The sequence below is a fragment of the Antrostomus carolinensis genome, unplaced genomic scaffold (assembly GCF_000700745.2).
Source record: "Antrostomus carolinensis isolate BGI_N321 unplaced genomic scaffold, ASM70074v2 scaffold24591, whole genome shotgun sequence".
In the NCBI taxonomy this organism is placed as follows: domain Eukaryota; kingdom Metazoa; phylum Chordata; class Aves; order Caprimulgiformes; family Caprimulgidae; genus Antrostomus; species Antrostomus carolinensis.
In genome coordinates, this window is record NW_010292359.1 from 23,495 (window position 1) to 43,570 (window position 20,076).

A 20,076-nucleotide genomic window follows, 5' to 3' on the forward strand; every position below is an offset into this window, starting at 1 on the left:
TCTTCTGGTATTTAGCAGGAGTGAGGGAACAAATGCTTTTTGGTATTTCATACTAATAAGGAGGACATATATTGGGCAGGCATTATTGTAAGTTGATTCTCTATGGGTAAATGTGATATCGATTGGAAATCTAAAAAATTGCAAGTGCATTCTAATGTATTCAGCAAATTTGAAATTTTCACAAAACTTAATAAAAAGATACCAGAGAGCATTTTATGAGTAACATATTTTACAACACCTGAATCAAGATGGGAACTAAATATCTATAGATACCACTCATTCACAGGTATCCATAAATGTTAACTATCTGAAATAAGGAGATACAGATGTTCTGTAGCAGCTTTGGGAACTGCACTGCCTTCAGTAAAGATAGGATCATTCCACTACTAATTTCCAATTAAACAATTTAAAATAATGCTTATTGGCAAGCTTGTGTTTCTTCAATATATATATTGAGGACCCTCTAGACACAACATGGGTAAAAAAATATGTAACAATTCATATGGGCTTAATGCACAATAGCCTCTATTTTTTAATACTTCTTAAAGTGTTCAAATTCTTATATTACCTACTCCTTGTAATATAGTCTTAGATGTCACAGTGTGAGCTTGTAGAGCATTGAAATAATATAGATTTCTATCAGAGTATGAAGAGTGGCATTTATTGTCCACAGTGTGTGTTTTCACAGTCTTCAACAATCAGAAAACAATTTTAACATGAGAAATTATATCAGATAAACACCAAAAAGCTACTTGAGTGAGAAACACTGATTTTGCATTAGTTGACATTTACCTTATTTTTGTTTCATTATAATAATCCCTAGGCTCTGAAGATCAAGTTCTCTATGTTGCTAATGATACTGACATCCTGGGTTTTGCATATCCATTCAACTACAGTGATGTTCATCAGCAAATATCACATATTGAACATAATTCAAGGGTAACTGGAATGGATGCATATTTTCAAGGGGACATGATTGTTTGGAGCACTCAATTTAATCCAGGAGGGATTTTCTACAGAAAACTTCACGACAGAGAGAGAAGGCAAAGTAACAGCGGCTTGATAGTAAGTGATCAAAATCAGAGATTACATGGTACAAATTTCTTTCGATTTACTTTTCTGTTCTGGTTGTCTACAGTAACATGCACTGATTTAGCAAATTAAAATGTCTATCTGAGAATGATTTTATTCAAATGGTATACATACGTTTACTCATGTCTTTTCCGTCAAGACTCTGACTGACTTGGTCAAGTCTCTAAGAGAACACAACTGCAGTATTTTAAAAAGTTTACTACAGCGAAATAACCAGGATGTTAGAGACTTGGAAAGATTGTATGCCATCAAGATTTTTTTATTTTAAGAGAGACAAAAGAGGATATAATAGACATAATGTAAGCAACACGTGGTTTAAAGAAAGGCATGAATTTAAATCCATGGAAAACAGAAAATGTAGATAGGCCAAAGACAAGCTTGATTTCTGTAGTGACCGTATAAACAATAATATTGGCAAAGCTATGAAAAACATTTAAAATTAGAACAATAAGTCTTTATTCCTTTTTATGTTGAACTGCATAGTACTATGCTTTTGAATAAGCATACATGTAGTTTTGCACTTTACATCAGAAATGTGGATTTTTTATAACCTAGGGTAATTTCAAGTAGTCTTTACTTGAAAATAAAATAAATGCAAATTGGTTTTTGTTTTGTCTAATATATTTCTACAAAATTCTCAAGGAAGTGTTTCTATAATGCTGTAAATTTAGATTATTTAAAAAAAAATAATTATTTTTTATTAAATGTGATAGCAGAGGTAAGTTGTTAGTTTTTTCTTGGCCAGTAATAAATCAGGTTAGAAATAATACCTGTCAAGCTGTTTCCTTAAACTTAGGAGAGGTTACAGGGATGATCTTAACATCACATGAATGCTTTTATATACTCTGTAGAATAAACAGCAGTAGCAACAGAAGACTAATCTTTCATCTATCATTCAACTCTTACACATCTGAAACCACTTCTAAGTACCTGTCATCCAAGGATATTTCCTTTACAAACGAATGACATTCATGACCTTTGATGTCAGCGGGCAAAAAGCCTGGGGATGTAGACACTGATGGACACTGAAGATACTTTTTCTGTGTCGTGGCATATCTATAGGAAGAGTGGTTAAAAAAACAACCTTTCCCTCTGCCCAGCAGGAGAAGGTTTGGATTTTGTTGCCAGAAAGTATACATAAAGTAAATCTAAAGCAGAAAATTATCCCAGTAGGTCAGGTATGCCATTTGAGCTAAAGGGAAAGATACTTTGAGGACCTAAGTGTGTATGGAAGATATATGGATGGAGTAATTCTACTGTGACATTTTTCTCATTTAAATGTGGCAGATACCAGTGCCTAAGAAATCCAGATAGACACATCTCTGTATTGAGTTCATTTCTAGAAATTAACAGACTCGTAAAGTCTTGCGAAATTAAAGTGTTGGGGTTTTTTGTTGTTATTTATTAATTTTATTTCTTGTTGACCAATATTCAGATGCCTTCTGCAACTGTAAGTGTAGTCCACTGACCCATGACCTCTCTAATGGATCTACACCTTCTTACAGGTCCATAAACCTGAACATAAGTTTCCTTGAGACTTCTTCATAGTTCAGGGATTGAAATTTTCATATCTGATTTGACATTGTGTCCCTGTTTAAAAGAATAAAGATAAAATATTTTTAGAATTGCTGTTATTTTTCTGAAGTACTGAAGTGCTTTTTGCTTTTTGTTTCTCTGTTTCACCATTATGCAAGAGTGCTTTCTAGTCACTTCTTAATTCAAGATTATTGGAAAAATTATATTTTTCTTTATACACCATTTCCCCCTAAATCCTCAGTGCAGGTAGGTGTTCTTGAAGATGCTTCATCCAAGCCATACAAAGCTTTGTTACAAATGTGTATGTGGAAAATACACAGGCTGAGTGTACGTGAATATACCTTGGACGCATTTCATTTATATTTTGGAAGCATTTACTTCTCATTGTGCTAACCTGTTCAGAATGTTTTCCTAGTATTATCTTATTAATACTCAAATATTGTTACATTATATATAACTGATCATTAGGGTAATTGGTTTTATAGTGTTGCTTTAATATTGTCACTTAAATTTGGTTTTGAAAAGCTTGCGAATTCCTTAATTTTAACCCAAGTTTTTTAATGGGTAAGTTTTCAAAGGTTACATTAGAAGTTTTATATCTAGACTTTGATATGTAAATCAGGACAGTAAACTTGAACAAAGTCACCTGCATTTTCAGGTAATTACATTAATGCAAAAATCCATCTCAACTGGAATTGCTCCATGGAATTAGCATATCAAGAGCCTTCCTCAGAGAATAGCTTTAAGTATCTCTTATACTTTTCTGTGAAAAGGGGTTTAAGCTTGGTACAAATTGAAGCATTAAAGGAAACAGTAAATATCAACTCTTCAAAGTTTATTGACAGATGCAGAAGAGGATTGTGTTCCAATTGAGTTCAGACGTACAAGTGAATTGGTGATAACTGGTGCAGGTGTTTACTGGCATAATCCTTTGAGAGAGATGGATAAGTTGTATCTGAGGTGAATTTTCAACACTCTGACTTGCCATTTAAACTAAGTGCTGTTTTTCATGGAAGAGGATACAAAGTTGAACATTAAATAATTGTACCATATAACAGGAAGAAAAACACAGGTTTTCTAATGTGTCCAGTCAGTATATTGGCATCTTGTTCCAGTCCCACTGTTCTGAGAGCTGGTGTTCTAAGGTGGCCCGTAACCACCCTTGTGATACATATCACAAGATAAATCCACATATATATGGGGTTGCCAGGGATGCCCCCTCCCTGGAAGTGTTCAAGGCCAGGTTGGACGAAGCTTTGAGCAACCTGGTCTAGTGGAAGGTGTCCCTGCTCATGGTAGGGGGGTTGGAACTGGATGAGCTTTAAGGTCCCTTCCAACCCAGACCATTCCATGATTCTATACTCGCAACATGTGCCCTAGGGCCCAGTGAAATTCAGTGCATCACTGTGAATGGAAACAATTTCTAGACTGTTTTCTCTAAACAGACTTTTTTGCAAAATGTGAGGACCTGATATCTCTCATTTTCTAAAAATACAAGGTTTCATATTTGAAAACCATGCCTTATAAGAGGTGACCAAACTCTTACGGTTTCTACCAACCTCAGCTCAAAGACATCATAGCTTAAATATGTTCTGGTAATACACACTGTATGAATTAGGTAGGCAATTTAGTATTTAACTAATGTTGCAGACACTAGTTTGGAATCTAAGAAATGCAAAGTTTGCTTTACAAATATTTTCCAGGTTAACCTTAGAAATGTTTTCTGTTACTCCTCTGTTTTATTCTTTTAATTTAACCAACCTGGGTATTTTTTGCCTCATGCTAATGTTAATTATGGGAAAAGATGTTTTTCAAGGACAAAGAGATATTATTTTCTAAGCATTTCCTGCCCAGGTCCATACTTTGGGGTGTCTAGGTACACACCATGATACCATTATTAGAGGAGAGCTCCTGTACGAGTGCTTGCTGATGATTGCAGATATTCAGGCCCAAACAATGTTTAAGGAACATCTGCACTGGTCCTTTCAGCTGTTCACTGATTTAAACAATATGCATCCAACAGGTTTTCTGCTTCTTTTTTTGGTTGTGCTTGTCATAAAAATGTTTTTACTGTTCTTAAAGGTAATCAGGTGAAGTTTTTGTACTTAGGAGACCCTCTCTTTCTTGAATAATCTGATTGGGTTTTTTAAATGATCCTACTTATGTAATGCACATGGTGGTTTGATGAACCACTGCACCTACTGGGCTGCTCATCTGACAAGGAAAATTTTCTGTTTCGGCGAGAAAAAGTCTAGAATTCTTCAAGTATTATATTCTCATTTATTTTTACTGTTCTAATAATATATCATTAGATATTTTACTTTGTTTTTCTTTTTTTAAAATTTCTCTTCTCTTAGAACAGTTTTTATGATCGGCAGCAGTTTTGATCAGAAGTCATCAAGCTGACATGGTCTGTAGTTGTGCAGTTGTTCCTGTATTTTCATCCCTATTCTGTGTGCAAAATCATTCTTCAAAATTAGCATAATCCAAATAAGCTACTAGGTAAAAGCTTATTTACAAGAAGTAATTTTCCTAGGCAGTATGAGAAGATACATAAGACATTAGAAATATGATGTAACTAGGCTGAAACTTAATGAACACAACTGAGAATTACATGGCCATAGCATCAGCTAGTATTTTTTATTATCTTATTTTTAAATCTCTTACACCAGATGGCTGCTTTCCATTTCTTCTGGTTATCTCCTTGTTCATTTGATCTTTAATATGTGCCCTAGCATTACTGGAATTTCACTTCTGTATGATTAAGAATAATAAAGGATCAGTGTTAGTAAGCAACCCAGTCTTGTTCCAGAATCTTTTTAGGACATCCCATTGTCTCATCTTCTTCATCACGTGCTTGCCAGGTTCCAGAAAAAGCAATCTTGTAACAGAGGTTCTTGAACATTGCGAAGGAAGACAAGGGACTCTGCTGTCCCTGATAGCTGCTCTCCTTTTAAAAGAATATTTGGTTCCAGTCTTGTAGGCCAGTGCCATTACCCCTGCCAGTCTCCAGTGTAGTAACTGGAGATCTCCAGGTATGAGAGGCTTCTTGACTGACTATTATCCAGAATTAAAAGGAGTTTGGATTAAAAATACAAGGGTGTTTATCGGCAAATCCCCATATTTTTAGTATCTTGTCTTATGTGAATGTTGCTTGGATAATGTAACAAAAAACCCCCACAGATTATTGCGTGCAGATGCCACATTTCTTGGAGGGTGGGGGGGGAAGTTATTTTTGTTGTATTTCTGGAAGCATATGCTGCCAGTATCGTCATTTTATAATGAAATTATAAATTATATTATAAATTATAAAATTCCATAATAATTATGAAAGTATGATACATTATTTTGTTTAACTTTAAAAAAAGACTGTGACCCTGTTTTTAAAGACATAGTGTTTTGTAAATGCAGTGATTGATTTTGCTGCTTTAATGCTCATCTAAGTAGAAAGTCGGGGTTCTGTATGTCTTTAGACCATGTATTCTATGACATTTTTGCAGAATTAAAGGTTTATGAAGAATGAACTATCAAAATTCACCCTTACAGTCCTGTTATTTCACCTAGAGAATGAAATGACCTTTATTTTATGATTAAAATAGTCTCCAAATGTCTTGTGATATTAGGGAACTCTGACACCTGAGGAAAACAAGTTTATTTTAGAATTTTCTTTCCCGATTTTTAGTTATCTAGTGTAGTAGCATTCCATTACTGCATTTGTCAAGGAATAGACGTTTTTTTTGTTCATGATTCAACTTGATGTCATTATAGGTAAACAGACAAACAGTCACATATTTATTTAGCTCATGTGGGTCTTGAATTTTTTATGATATGCTGCATTCATGCTAGAAAGAGTTGGGTAGTCCTGCTTTACAGATTTTACTCATCTTTGCAGAAATTCTAGTAAACTTTAGATAAACTTGTTCATATATATCTCCTATTTGCAATATGAACTTCTATCCTTGGGACCATTTTTTAGCATCTAGGCCTTAATGATAACTGTGAAATCATGATAGAGATATAACAGTTTATAATTTTAAAGTTATAATCAGTCAAGCCTCTTTTACATACTCTTATTTAATATATTAAATAATAATAATATAATTTAATAATGCATATTTAGTTTTGCATGCTAATATTTAAGCTGAATATTGCACTAACTCTAGTTTTAATCATTGATGTAACACAGCAACAGTTAACAGCAAGGGAAGAGAAACATTTAAAAAATTTCCTTACAGTTGCATACTATTCTTAGTAAGAATACAGAGGTAATTTTATACATTCATTTTATTCTTTTTTCTAAATGAAGTGGTTTTATTTATCCTTGACAGACTGCTGAGCAGCCATACCTCAGGATGGTCTCAGGCACCATTTTCACTGAGGGCTTTGGGATGGGACATCATACCATAGTTCTGCATAGAGTATTATAGCTGTATAATCTTAATTCTTCCTTTTCCTTTCCTTTTGAATTACAGTATGTAACATTTACTTGCTTCAGTAGTAATAGTTCAGGTAGTTCATGCCTAAGTGTCTTTCTCTGAATGTAGATAACCTTAGATTGAGAAAACTGTTTTGAACCATTGACTTGTCCTTCTACATTGACTAGAACTATCAGCAGATCGCTTAGAGCTTGTCACCTACAGGTGGAATTTATGTCTTTCCAATGCATTGTTTTTAAATATTTCACCATATTAAAGGTAAAAGTTACTTAACTGTAAAAAGTGACATAAATCTGTGACTATGCAGCTGCTATAAGAGATCATTTCCATAAATCTGACTTTAACATCTGTTCCTTTTAGTGTCCAGAATTCAAAAGACCTAGGGGCATTGCTGTTGACTGGGTTGCTGGAAATATTTATTGGACTGATCACTCTAGAATGCATTGGTTCACGTACTATACAACTCATTGGACTAGTCTGAGATACTCCGTCAATGTAGGCCAATTGAATGGACCTAACTGTACAAGACTCCTCACAAGCATGGCAGGAGAACCATATGCAATTGCTGTAAATCCTAAAAAGGGGTATGTATGTTTCAGCATTACTCTGTTTTGGTAATTCAAACAAAAATGCTAAGTAGAGTAAGAGAAATAAAATCATGTCTGCAAATGTCTAAACTTTTCCAAGTCATTTACCAAACTTTCCTTGCTCAATTTACCCATACATAAATCAAGATCAGTTATCTCCCATCTTTCAGGTAGGTTGGAAAGTTCACAATAATTTAATATCAGTGAAGTGTTTTGAAGTTCTGTACAGGCATCCAGCTTATATTTTGTGTTTAATATTTTAGGATGATGTACTGGACAGTTATTGGGGATCGCTCTCACATAGAGGAATCATCTATGGATGGTACTCTGAGGAGGATATTGGTTCAAAAGAATTTACAAAGACCTACAGGTATACAGCTTACTCATTTGTCCTAATTCTATGATACTTGCTGACTCAGTGTTCAGTTAGTGCTGAATTCCAGTTTCCCAGTTTGCAAAAAAAAACTTACATACTTTTAAAAATATATATTTGGTTTATTCAGATACATTCACTGATCAAAATTCTTAATTCTGTTTTCAAATGATACATCTTAATATGACTTAGACTTCTGTAACAAAGCTGAACATGATGATTTTACAAAGCAGTAGCAAAGGACTATATATAATCAGTGAAAATATTATTTGTTCAGTAACACTGAACAAGCAAAATTAAGGGAACACCAGTTAGTGTTGAGACACACTTTTTTAAGAAGGTATATGAAATTTCACAGCCTATTCTAGTTACTTTCCTGAATACAGTGCAAAATACTATAAAATGAGGTTTAAGTATTCAAAGAAGCAACAAAATTATCTCAGTATTTTACAGAACTATTCTGAAGCTCGACAGTGCATGTTGAGATCTTATGAATTATCGTTAAGACTCCATTGGCAGGGTAAAAGTAATTTTTATGACAAAGGAAATGATAAATCCAGAATGAAATGTGTCTCTCTTAAATAGCAACATCCCATCTTAAAACCACAAATGATTTGTTCATGACCCGTTTTCTCATGCAATATTAGATGTTACTCCAGGCTTACAAAGATAATTTGTTGTTACTGCATTGCAAATTAGGGGTTGTCCAGCTTTGGTACACATATCTATTGCAACACAGGCTTCTTTCAAGAGGATATTACCTGAATATCTAAACGTCTCAGAAGGTGCCACTATCACAGCCACAAGTAATAATATTTTCACAGACTGTTAAGTCCCATGCTAAGGTGGGCTTATGGTGTTGCATATGCAAGTTATACTCATCCCTTAAAGGAAATACTCTCTCTTTATTGACATGATTAGATTGAATTACAGCGACTTAAGAATTTACATGTGGGATAAGGAAAGCTTTGAAGAGACGAAGTTTATGCTCCTTAGGGAAGTAAGAAGTACAATAGTAATAATAAATAATAGTCAATAGTATATTCATTAAGAAGCTTCTGATTATTCAGACTAAAAGACAACAGAATTTTATTTTTTTCAGAGTTGTTGCATATTCTTTGATAATCTTACATAAGACATTGTGAACATATCAGATACACAAATCATTAGATTTAGTTCTAATTGCTGGAATTGTGCTTTTTTGTCTCTCCTTATTGGTCTGGTTGATTGCCAAGGTTATGTCCTATGGAGTCAGTCACCACTTCTTTGGTTATTAAAGGGCATTTAAACCCTTTTTATTAAATTTTATAAGCAGTAATGGTATCAAACTTATCTGAAAATGAAAGTATTTATTCTTCCCTGACCAGAAGCAGAACTGCAAGAGCTTTCATATTTTTATAAAATTTTCCTTGATATATTTTATATAGAAAAGTTCCATATAAACATTTAAACAGACCTCTGTGTCCTTACAAGAATGAATACAATTAAAATTAAGAAAATTAGCAGAATTACCAAAAATGAAAAGACTTTGCAAAGAGGGAATTTCACAAATGCCTTGCCCCAGTATTGCATTTTCCTGTACCTACTGCCTGAAAACACTTTTGTGGCATTCTTCTGTGCTTTTCTTCCTTTACTTCATGGTAGAAAGTAGACAGTTTGGGTTTTTTTTCAGATATTTCACACAGATCCATTTCTTTCTAGAGGGAATGCAAAGAAAGAGTCCAAACTTTTAATATTTCCTCCCAAATGAGACTTTACTAGTATTGTTTAGATGTCTTTCGCTGAACATCTGTGTTCCAGTGCTGTTAAATTTATTACTAAATATGCCTTTCCTTTTTCAAGTAAGAGAGTGTGAGAGTTCAAGTATTTGGTCTTCACTTCACAAAAATCACTAACACAGGGGTGCTATATGTAGAAAATAAAAATAAGTAGTTTTTTACGTTGTGTTATCTCTGATACTGTGAAAGAGACATTGAGAATGTTATTTATTTATTATTTGATATTTAAATATTCTTACTAAAATGCAAAGCATAATTTAAAGCTGGAGACTGGGGACTGCTTCTAAAATATTCCCCCTTACAGGTACCATGTATCACACAAAGTTGACAGATTGTGATTATCTTTTAACAGAAATTATTCTCTTTAGCTCTATGCCTAAATACCAGTGTTTCTTTTAAAGAGGTTTGGGGTTTTTTTAGTGGAGTTGCAAATGTAAACATATTTCACTGGTCTATGCGTCAGACTTCCTCCACTTCCTCTCATCTATCTGTAGCTGATTAATTTATAACCTTAAGAGGAGAATTTTTGCTGTTATGTATAATTTCTTTTGATGTATTTTCTCTGACTTACCTACTTACATAAACAGGAATAAAAATACTTTTCCCCATTCTTATTAAAATACACCACAACTTCAAAAGCTCAGAATTAAATTATCTTATGGTTCAAATATTTTTTTTTTTAGGCTGAAGTTTTTGACATGACCTAAAATGGCATATTAATCATTTAATCATCCTCTATGAAACATGGACTACTTGATTTAACTATTTAGGTGTTGCCCAGAGACTGGGTAGTCATGACGTTGCCTATCTTTTAGTCTCATTTGTGCTCTCATTCACTCTTGTGCTGTTTTTTCATATGCATGAGAACATACACATCTGTCAATATTGCTGTCTAGGTCTTGTAACACTAATTTAATTAAAATAATCTGGTTTTTAATTCTGTACTAATTATTACCTGTAAAATATTGGTGATAACAAAAAAAAACCCAAACATAGTTGTATTCTTGTGGAAACAGGATAGGTTAGGAAGGCTCTATGAAATCTGAAAGACTTGTTTTTAACGCGGGGTCACATTGGTGCTACTGCTTAGAAACCTGTTAACATAATAGATTTTTTGTTGGTAGAACAAATTACAGGATTAGATTCTATATTTAATTCCCACCTGGTATATAACTCTCCCTGCTGAGGATAATGGGTTTGAAAAGTTGCTGACCTTGGAAGAGTAAGTTAAAGAAAGTAAAATAAAAAACCCACAGTTGCCTCAAAGGGAGGGTTTACATGGAAAGTGTTATATTTTATGCTCCTTGTTTTCCAGCCATGTTTTTTTTTTTCATTTTCACAGTATTTTCTGTTCACAAGAATAGAATGATATAAAAAACCATACAGTTACATTAAAATATTGCTTTTTTTTTCAGGTTTTATATACCTGTTTGAACTTTATTTTCTTTGTAGGTCTTGTAGTTGATCAGTTCAGTCAGCGTTTGTTCTGGGCCGATTTTGAATTATCTGTTATTGGCAGCGTTCTTTTCGATGGTTCCGATTCAGTTGTGTCTGTGAGCACTAAACAAGGTATGGAGAGCTTTTCTGTAACATGACTTCTATTTTATTTTATTTGGCTGAAGTTTCACTGTTGAGAGAAACTATGTAAGCAAAAAGCAGTAATTATTGAGTAAAATTCATTGCTTTTTTAGATAATACTTCAGATATTACCTGAACAAATTGATATTTAAGATAATTTAAGATAATTTTAGCTTTTAGATAATCTGATACAGTTACTTTAGGGGAACAAAGATTTAGTGATATGTGCAAATCTCCAAGACTGTTACCTAATTATTAGCTTAAGTATTATTAAATAACATTGTGATTAATATTTATGCTTGGCCTCACTTGATCTTAAATAGCAACAGGAGGACCTTGACTAGTTAGAAATTAGAGCTGTCTGCACGGGACAGGAATTGTATAGTTTATAGAACAGTTGACCTGAATTCATTCTGGGAAAAGTAATGGATTTGGCTTTCAGGTCAGTAAGTAATCACAGAATTCTGCTAACAGAATGTGAATGAGGAAAGTTCCTTTCATAAGAAAAGAGATTCTGTTTAAAACAAGCTTTGTTTTTATAGAATTGCATGCTGGCTTTTTAGCAATTTGATAATACATGTAACAATTTATGAAATGTGAGTAAAAAAGAGAGGAAACAAAATAAGTTTGAAAGCAGGCTTTTTGGGGCAATTGCTTAGTGGGCAGTTGGTAGTGGAGTTTAATCAGGGTGATACTACATCTAGTGCTAGTGAGTGTTTTAACCCATGATCTGGAATTCACCAGGGCGTTCTGCAAGATACTAAGAAAAATCTCCCATACTCCAAATAGAGCAGGAGCTCAATTTAAAGCAGAATAATCTTATTCTGCTTTAATAGCATTTTATTTCACAACTTGGATCAATATACATGGAAATAGTCATCTCAAGAAGAATCACTTGTTGATTGTAGGGATCTGATTACAACCTCCTGTAACACTGAACTATGCAGATGACTGACAAAAAATTTGAGAAGACAGTAACTCCTCATAATTTTGCTTCCACCTCCTTTGGTTATAGTATTTCATGGTGCCTGGTCTGTAATCTATCACAAAACAAATACATACTCAGTGCTCATGCTTGTGGCTGGTACAAAGACTAAAAGAGCATCCTGGATTGTGTTTTAATGTGTCTCAACAGTCATTTGTATTTTAAGAATAAATGTGAGGTTACTCCTGAAGAAAGGAAAAAAGGCACAGCATTGCTAGTGACCCAGTAAATTTGGGAGTTATAAAAGGGGAAAGTGGAATATAGAGACTTTTTCAAATTCCATATGTAGCTTTTAATACTGAAATGCAAGATCATTGATGCAATGTCACCTTTTGTTTCCTGTTGACATTTTTAGTAACTAAGGAAAAATTAAGAGAAAGAGGACCAAAAGAAAACCGAGGGAGTTTTGAAATTGCTTTACAATGAGACTAAAAACTTCAACTCATTTAATTAAACAACCATAAAATAACGAATATGCATTTATAAATATTTGTATTGAAATAGCTAGTTGTTACTGTGGGATTTCCCTACTTTTCAATATTCAGTCATTTTCTGAATTGTGTGGAAAGCTAATACTAAGCTAGAGATTTTAGTTGCTTGTAGGTTGGAAAGAGTTCTTTTTAAGAAGATGTTTTTAAATGACAGTCTTTGTGGGTACAAAACAAGCTGTCTACATAGTAATATCTTTAGGTGGTAATTGCAAGAATGCAATTGAAGTTGTTATTAAAACAAAGTTGTTCATTATGTGAATATATATTTTTCTTTATTATTCATTTTTATTTAAGGTTTACTGCATCCACATAGAATTGACATTTTTGAGGATTACATATATGGAGCAGGTCCGAAAAATGGTGCGTTTAGAGTACACAAATTTGGCAGGAGCCTTGTAGAATATCTGAGTGTGGACGTTGACAAAGCAAAAAGTGCCTTGATTTTTCACCGCTACAAACAAATGGACTGTGAGTAAGCATAATGACTTTAAACTCAATCTTGCACAACTTCACCTCAGGGCGGGGAAAAGGCAACCAAATTGTACAAATATAAAATAGAGCTTGATTGTACAAACTGAAAATAGCTTTAGTCATATATTTTTATAGGAGTTTAATTTAGCTTTTTTTCATGCATTTTGTCTCCTTTGAAAGGACCTTGGACAAATGCTCGCCTTGTGTATCTGGACTGTAAATGAGATATAAAAAATTAAATTAGAAGCGAGCTGAAAACAAATATCTCTAGCCACAACCATGTGAGGTTTTTTACCAATAAATTTTTTGTTAGTGGAATAAGTTCTATCCTGGTGTGAGTCTTGTATCGCTATATGAGTGAGTGTGTTAACTGACTTCAGGCTGTTGATATCCTGGAAACTGGAAGTATATCAACATTCTTATATCTGAATATTTATTTTTCCTAGTTCTGTATCTCAGTGTAATTCTAAAAACAATTTAACATTTTTAATATTATCTCTTCTTAAACAGTGCCTAATCCATGCTTGGACCTGACATGTGAATTCATTTGTTTACTCAACCCTTCTGGTGCAACATGTGCTTGTCCAGAAGGTAAATCATTGGTGAATGGAACGTGCATTGATCAGAGCCTCTTAGGTAGGTATTGAAAACTGTGGGGAAACACTAAATAAACAACTAGTCACTTTTTGTCATTGCAAAAGGGTAGGCTGTCTGTGAGTCAACAGTTTCGTGATGTTGTTCGACGTACATAGTACTTATCTGAGAAGGAAGCTAAATATGAAGAAGCAAGCAATATAAAGGAGTACTGGATCCAGCTCTGGAGTACTCAGCACAAGAAAGACTTGGACCTGTTGGAAAGGGTCCAGAGGAAGCCACAAAAATGATCAGAGGGATGGAACATTTCTCCTATGAAAAAAAACCAGGAGAGCTGGGGTTGTTCAGCCCAGAGAAGAGAAGGCTCCGGGGAGATCTTATTGTGGCCTTTCAGTACTTAAAGGGGAACTGTAAAAAAGATGGGGACAAACTTTTTAGCAGGGCCTTTAGTGATAGGACAAGGGATGATGGTTTTGAACTAATGAGAGTAAATTAAGACTAGATGTAAGGAAGAAATTTTTTACAGTGAGAGTGTTGAAACACTGGCACAGGAGAGGTGTTAGAAGCTCCATCCCTGGAAACACTCAAGGTCAGTCTGGACGGGGCTCTGAGCAACCTGATCTGGTTGAAGATGTCCCTGCTCGCTGCAGGAATTTTGGACTAGAGGACCTTGAAAGGTCCCTTCCAACCCAAACTATTCTATGATAAACAAAATCCTTGATACAAAAAAAGTATTTATATTAATAAAAATTTTAAAATGAGCAGCTTTCAACTCAACTGATACAAGATGATATTTAAATGTAAATGTGAGTATGTATTAACCAAATAAAGTTTTAAAAGCTGTAAAGTGTTTTGGATTCCAAATCGAATATTAGCCATTCAGGAGAAAAAAATAACCATAAAGACCATCAAGAAACTTCTGCTTAGACTGCAACAATAAGCAAAAGGCCATAAGAGCAGCACAGCAAATAATAATGACTTGAAAGTAACAGGCAAAAAAAGAAAAAAACTACTGAAATATTTTTACCTAAAATTATATCTTTCAGTAACATCCAGTAATGACTAATATCAAGACACAGGAAATCAGACTTTGTGGTAAAAGAGTAACTAAGTTCTTGCTATATTTTAGGGAAAAAAAAAATCTTTTTCATAGAAGATGATGAGTAAGTACTCTAAAACCATTCCCACTCTAATTGAGACCAAACCTCAGGTGGTCAGACAGCTGAAATGAATTCTTAGCCAGCTTGAATCTGAAAAGGTTCCAGAAATCATAGATTAGGATTTCTTATGTGTATGAGAAGTCAGAATGTATTAGAAAATTTTTCTAATGTAGTCAGAAGTGTAAGTGATACATATTTTGGTGAGATCCTCAGTACTTAAAATGCTCAATTTAGCAATTAAGTTTATTTACCTGAAATGTCATAATTCTGGGGAGAAAACCTCACCTATTTATTCTGCCTAGTCTTTAAATATTGAATTAGTACAACTGTGTTTTAGTGTTTTATGATGAGGTATTTATAAATGCTGACTGGCAGCATTTCTCTTTCTGTATCAATAAATTTAAGAATAATTTAGAGAGTAAAACAATATTAGAAAAGATGTCCTAGATAACAAACCCATTCATTATTTTTCTTTATGCAGGAGCACCTTGTGTGCAGTGCATTTACAGTACAAACTTATATGTATTACACCATGCTCTAGCAAAAAAACAGTAAATAAAAAGCTTTATTACTGTATCCCCTTGGCTGAATACCTAGCAGTGTGTATTTATATAGTAGTTATACAGCTATAAAGTAGCTTACAGCTGGTTTACATCAGTTTCCACTGTTAGGGGAGAAGTGACGTCACAGAACTAGATGCAATAGAAAAGATTAGTATACTCTACAAGGTTTGTAACTCCTGAGACAAATCAGTCTAAACATCCTTTGTCTTCAGAGAGCACTTACCCTCCCAGCCCCTCCAAGTATCAGCAAGGTTTTCTGCTGATACAGTACCTACCACCTAAAAGTTATTTCAGATTACTCATAGTTACTACTTAGGTGTTGAAGAAAGGCCAAATAAAAGAATATTGTTTTTCACTGGTGACTGGTAGTAATGCGAACCTGTAATGTCAATAATGCTTCAGTTTTACTAGTGGAGCAAAGATTATACCACAGTAGAGTTTTCAGGAAGGTTTGGGTTTTTATTAGAGAAAAATCTGAGGAGGCTTTTAAATTATTTCACTGCTGGTTGTAAATTTTTATGGATAAACTGAAAATGCCTAGAGAAGCATTTTTAATATATTGATAATTTTCAGTATCTTCCCACAGCAGCAGTATCAGTTATGCCTTTTTAAAGGACTGCTGAATAAGTGTTTCTTAAGTTTCTGATTACAATTATATTTCAAGTAATGTCTAGCATAGGCTTTTATATACATTTTGTTCTTGTATTTTATTTATGTAATAGTAGATGGCAGGTTTTGTAGCCTCACAGATTATAAATTATGAATTGAAACAAGTCTCAGTATCGTAGCACACTAACAAGTATATGTTTTAACACTATTTTAATTTTTTTTAAAGTATGTGGTGGTTGTTAAGTTTGTCTCATGCTGACACTCCACTTAGGCTTCCAAGGATCAGCAGAGATTCCTGGAAAGATCAGAATTAGCCTCAAGATCAGCATCCTCAGTTAATACGGGTTTATAATTAATGTCTGTCTGACAACCCACTTGCTGTTAATAGGTCGCTAATAGCCTGCAAACAAAAGATATAATGTAGATTATCAGTAAATGTATTTTCTTATTGGATGTCAAGTTCTAAACCAGGTGCTTTTCCTTTAGGAAGTGTTACAGTATGGAATAAAAAATAAATAAATAAATAAATAGCCATAGCCTTTCTTTCCTTTTCTGATTAAGAGATAGACAATTTCTATCAAATATTCCAAACAACATATATTCAACTTGTTTAAATCTAGCATTATATTGTCTTTGCTGTCTTAGAGCATTTTTGGCATAGCTATGGATGTCACTAACCCAAAACAGCAATTTCTGCCTTATATAACTGTCAAAATCTGTATATACAATGTACCTGACATAAAGCCAAAGAGAGGTTATATAGTTGTATTTTTTGTGTTGGTCTGCAGTAAAATCCTGATTCAAAGTAAACTGAAATATTCTTGTTGATTTTATTTGTCTTCTGGTTTGTCCATAAAAACATGAAATCCAGAAGATTTTAGTTTGAGACATGATTATCTGTGAAACACTTTTTAACTGATGTATTCATTTGGGTTTTTTTACTGGTTTGATCATGATGCAGTGGTTGTGTAGTAGATAGGTTACAATGATTTACGTACGTTACATTTCATGAGATCAAAAATATACTACCACTAATTTACAGATCTGAAAACTAAGCTTTTTAAGTCTCTTTTAGTGGACATCATTCATATAGCCATAGAAGTAAGGTGTACTGGTTGTGTTGTACTTGCACAGTAGCTGTTTCAAGTTGTGTAAGAAGTCTTCTTCTAGTTTCACAAATTAGTACTAATTTTTTGTGGATATTAAGAACTAATGTGACTAAACTTTACTTTTAAAATAATATATAATTCAAGTTGCAATAGTAAACAGTAGTATATTGAACATTCATAATACATTTTAATGTCTTTAAGTATTTTGGGTCTTTTAAAGTTTATTAAAGAAGCTCGATATAGATTTCCATGACTTGACCATCGAAGTGGGACAGCCATGTCCAGTTCCCATCCATCTTGAACAGTGGCCCCAGAAGAGTCTGTGTTTGAAGATTTTGTTTTGACAATGTATATGTCTCTATCCTTGTGAAAAATGCCTTCCTCCAAATGATTATTTTCAACAATAGTATGCCACTCTTCATTTTGGTCGATTTTGCATTACTATTGCAAAGATGCCTCACACACTTTGTACACTTTCTTATTAGTCAGTCTACCTGAAGGTTGGTGACTGGGAGGTAATCTCAGTCTCGCTCTGTTTTTTGTGACTATATCCCAAAACTGAATCACATTGTAGTTCATTGGATTGTTGGGGTTTTCAACTAAATAAAATTGAGGTAAGTCTTGAAATTCTGTGTAATATTACTACTGTAGACTTGATGCATTGAGTTGATTTTTCTTCATAAATCCTATAGAAGGAATTTGAAATATTGAATCCTCAGTGACTTTCTGTGAGACTGAATCCAGATTGCTTCAGACAGCTGCTTCACCAGCATCTTGTAAAACTGATGCGGAACAGCTTTTGAGTTTGATTTGGCTTTTTCAAGCCAGAGTTATTACAACATGTGTGTTGTATCATTCTGAATGTTTTTATAACAAAACGAAAGCAAGTTCGTGTGTGTTCTTCAATAAGCCTCCATCTCATTTCTCCCTAGATTATTTTGATTGACAGAGCACACACAGTTCTTCTGTGATTTATTTTTTGACTATAGCTGGCCTGACTTTTTCAGTTTAGAATCTACCCTTTAGTTTTCAAATGGGTAGAGTATCACTTCATTTTTCTAAAAGAGACCACTAGATTTGCATCCATTAGGTTTATTGTATCTAATTGCCGGTAGCACGATGAAGCTAAAAACATACCAAGAGGATGAAAATACAGAGACTTGTGCTGGAGGAAGACAGTGTGTACTACAGCTGAATGGCCAAGAGTAATGAACACTTCCAAGAGTTCAGTATTTTGGAGCTCCACGTTTATCGCTTTCTTTTTAAAAAGGGAATATTTTTGCTCTCTTGGCTGGATGAAAACCCTGAGAAAAATTACAAAGACTCAGATGTTGCTTCTGAACGGAGATGAAACATTTAATTTATCATAGTGTTTCCTTCAACACATTTCTGTGGGGACTTGCCCACTGCACATGTAGATTGCAAGTGCTCTAGCTGGTGATGTTGAGGTGAATCCCTATATCCCTTCTTTTTCAGACAAAGTCTGCTTCAGGGAGCTGTACTAGCAAAAGCTGTGGCAGTTCAATCCATGCCATCTTCTTGATTTCTGTCCTGCTTTCAGTCTTTTTAGCTATCAAATATAACAGGTTAAATACAGAAAGCTACTTCTGATTTGAGAAAAGTCTTTTGTTTACAGCAGTATCTTCTGTATTTACAAAGGGCTTACCATTGGCACTGGTATTTCTCAGAACAGAAGACAATGGGCGTTGTTACAGCAGGTGTCATTAGTTTTTTCTCTCCGTGCATCCTTTTCTTAGCCCTTCTCTTCCATTTATAATTGTAAAGCAAACAGATTTTTAAAGGGAAAAAAATACGAATTGAAAACAAAGAAGGGAGTCTGTCTTACAGCATTCAGACAAAATTTGGGGATTACAACTTTTTCTGATAAACTTCAGCAAATGGAAAACTGGCAGATAGTAAGACCCTCATCTAGAGGGGCAGGAAGATTTATACAACCTTACCCTAAGATTAAAATTCTTCACTGTAATAGATGCATTTAGCCCAATAAAGGATAAGCTACACACTTATCTGAAGCACAGGCAAGACCAAATATGTTTCTGTGCCATGACATGAGTATTTTCCACTGTGGGGAGGAAAACTGTTCTTGTCCCAAAGAACAAAGAATGTAGTTCATTGATCTTGTGCTCCATAGCATCATCTCTCCATTTAACTGTCTAATCTGGAAATCAGTGGATATTTTAAAGGGGAAAAAGTCGCAAAAAATATATTTCTCTCCAGAAAGAAAGTCTTGTTATAGAAATGCCAATAAAAGATGTGTATGTGATTGGGGGAGAGGGGTGGAATATAAAAAAAAAAAATTGAACGAGTGAGGGAAAAAATACCAGCAAAGTTCACAAAGTCTTGTTTTGCTGCTTTATCAGTGTTTTTTGTGTGTAAGATTTTCCTTTTGCTTTCAATTAAAGGAAAGAGTAAAAGATGGAGCAAATAAGCCATGCGTCCATTAATATTTGTGTCAAATAGTCATATTAGGAAGAAAAAAACATGAGAAAAACTGCAAATCAAAGTTATTTAATTCTTTATTAAAGATATATTAAGATTAAAATAAGTAAATCAAGATAGCAGAAGACTAAAATCAGACTAGGAGAGAATATATAAAATTACATGACCTGTAACCCTTTCAATTCTTTCATGTTAGAGAGATCCAGTAGGTAGACTAGGAGTAGTATGATGAGTGAAATTATTTACTTCTGTCA

At 33.9% G+C, this 20,076-nt stretch overlaps 1 protein-coding gene across 1 annotated transcript in view; it reads left to right on the forward strand.

The window, feature by feature from the left end:
- Window positions 1-20,076, forward strand: part of LOC104531908 (low-density lipoprotein receptor-related protein 1B-like) — a gene marked incomplete at both ends in the record, with an annotated part of 61,717 nt that overhangs the window by 23,213 nt on the left and 18,428 nt on the right. Inside the window, 6 exons of the mRNA XM_010176948.1 lie at window positions 824-1,065; window positions 7,425-7,648; window positions 7,915-8,021; window positions 11,255-11,371; window positions 13,151-13,324; window positions 13,838-13,963. Of these exons, the coding sequence (XP_010175250.1) occupies window positions 824-1,065; window positions 7,425-7,648; window positions 7,915-8,021; window positions 11,255-11,371; window positions 13,151-13,324; window positions 13,838-13,963 (990 nt within the window). The remainder of the gene's footprint in view (window positions 1-823; window positions 1,066-7,424; window positions 7,649-7,914; window positions 8,022-11,254; window positions 11,372-13,150; window positions 13,325-13,837; window positions 13,964-20,076) is intronic.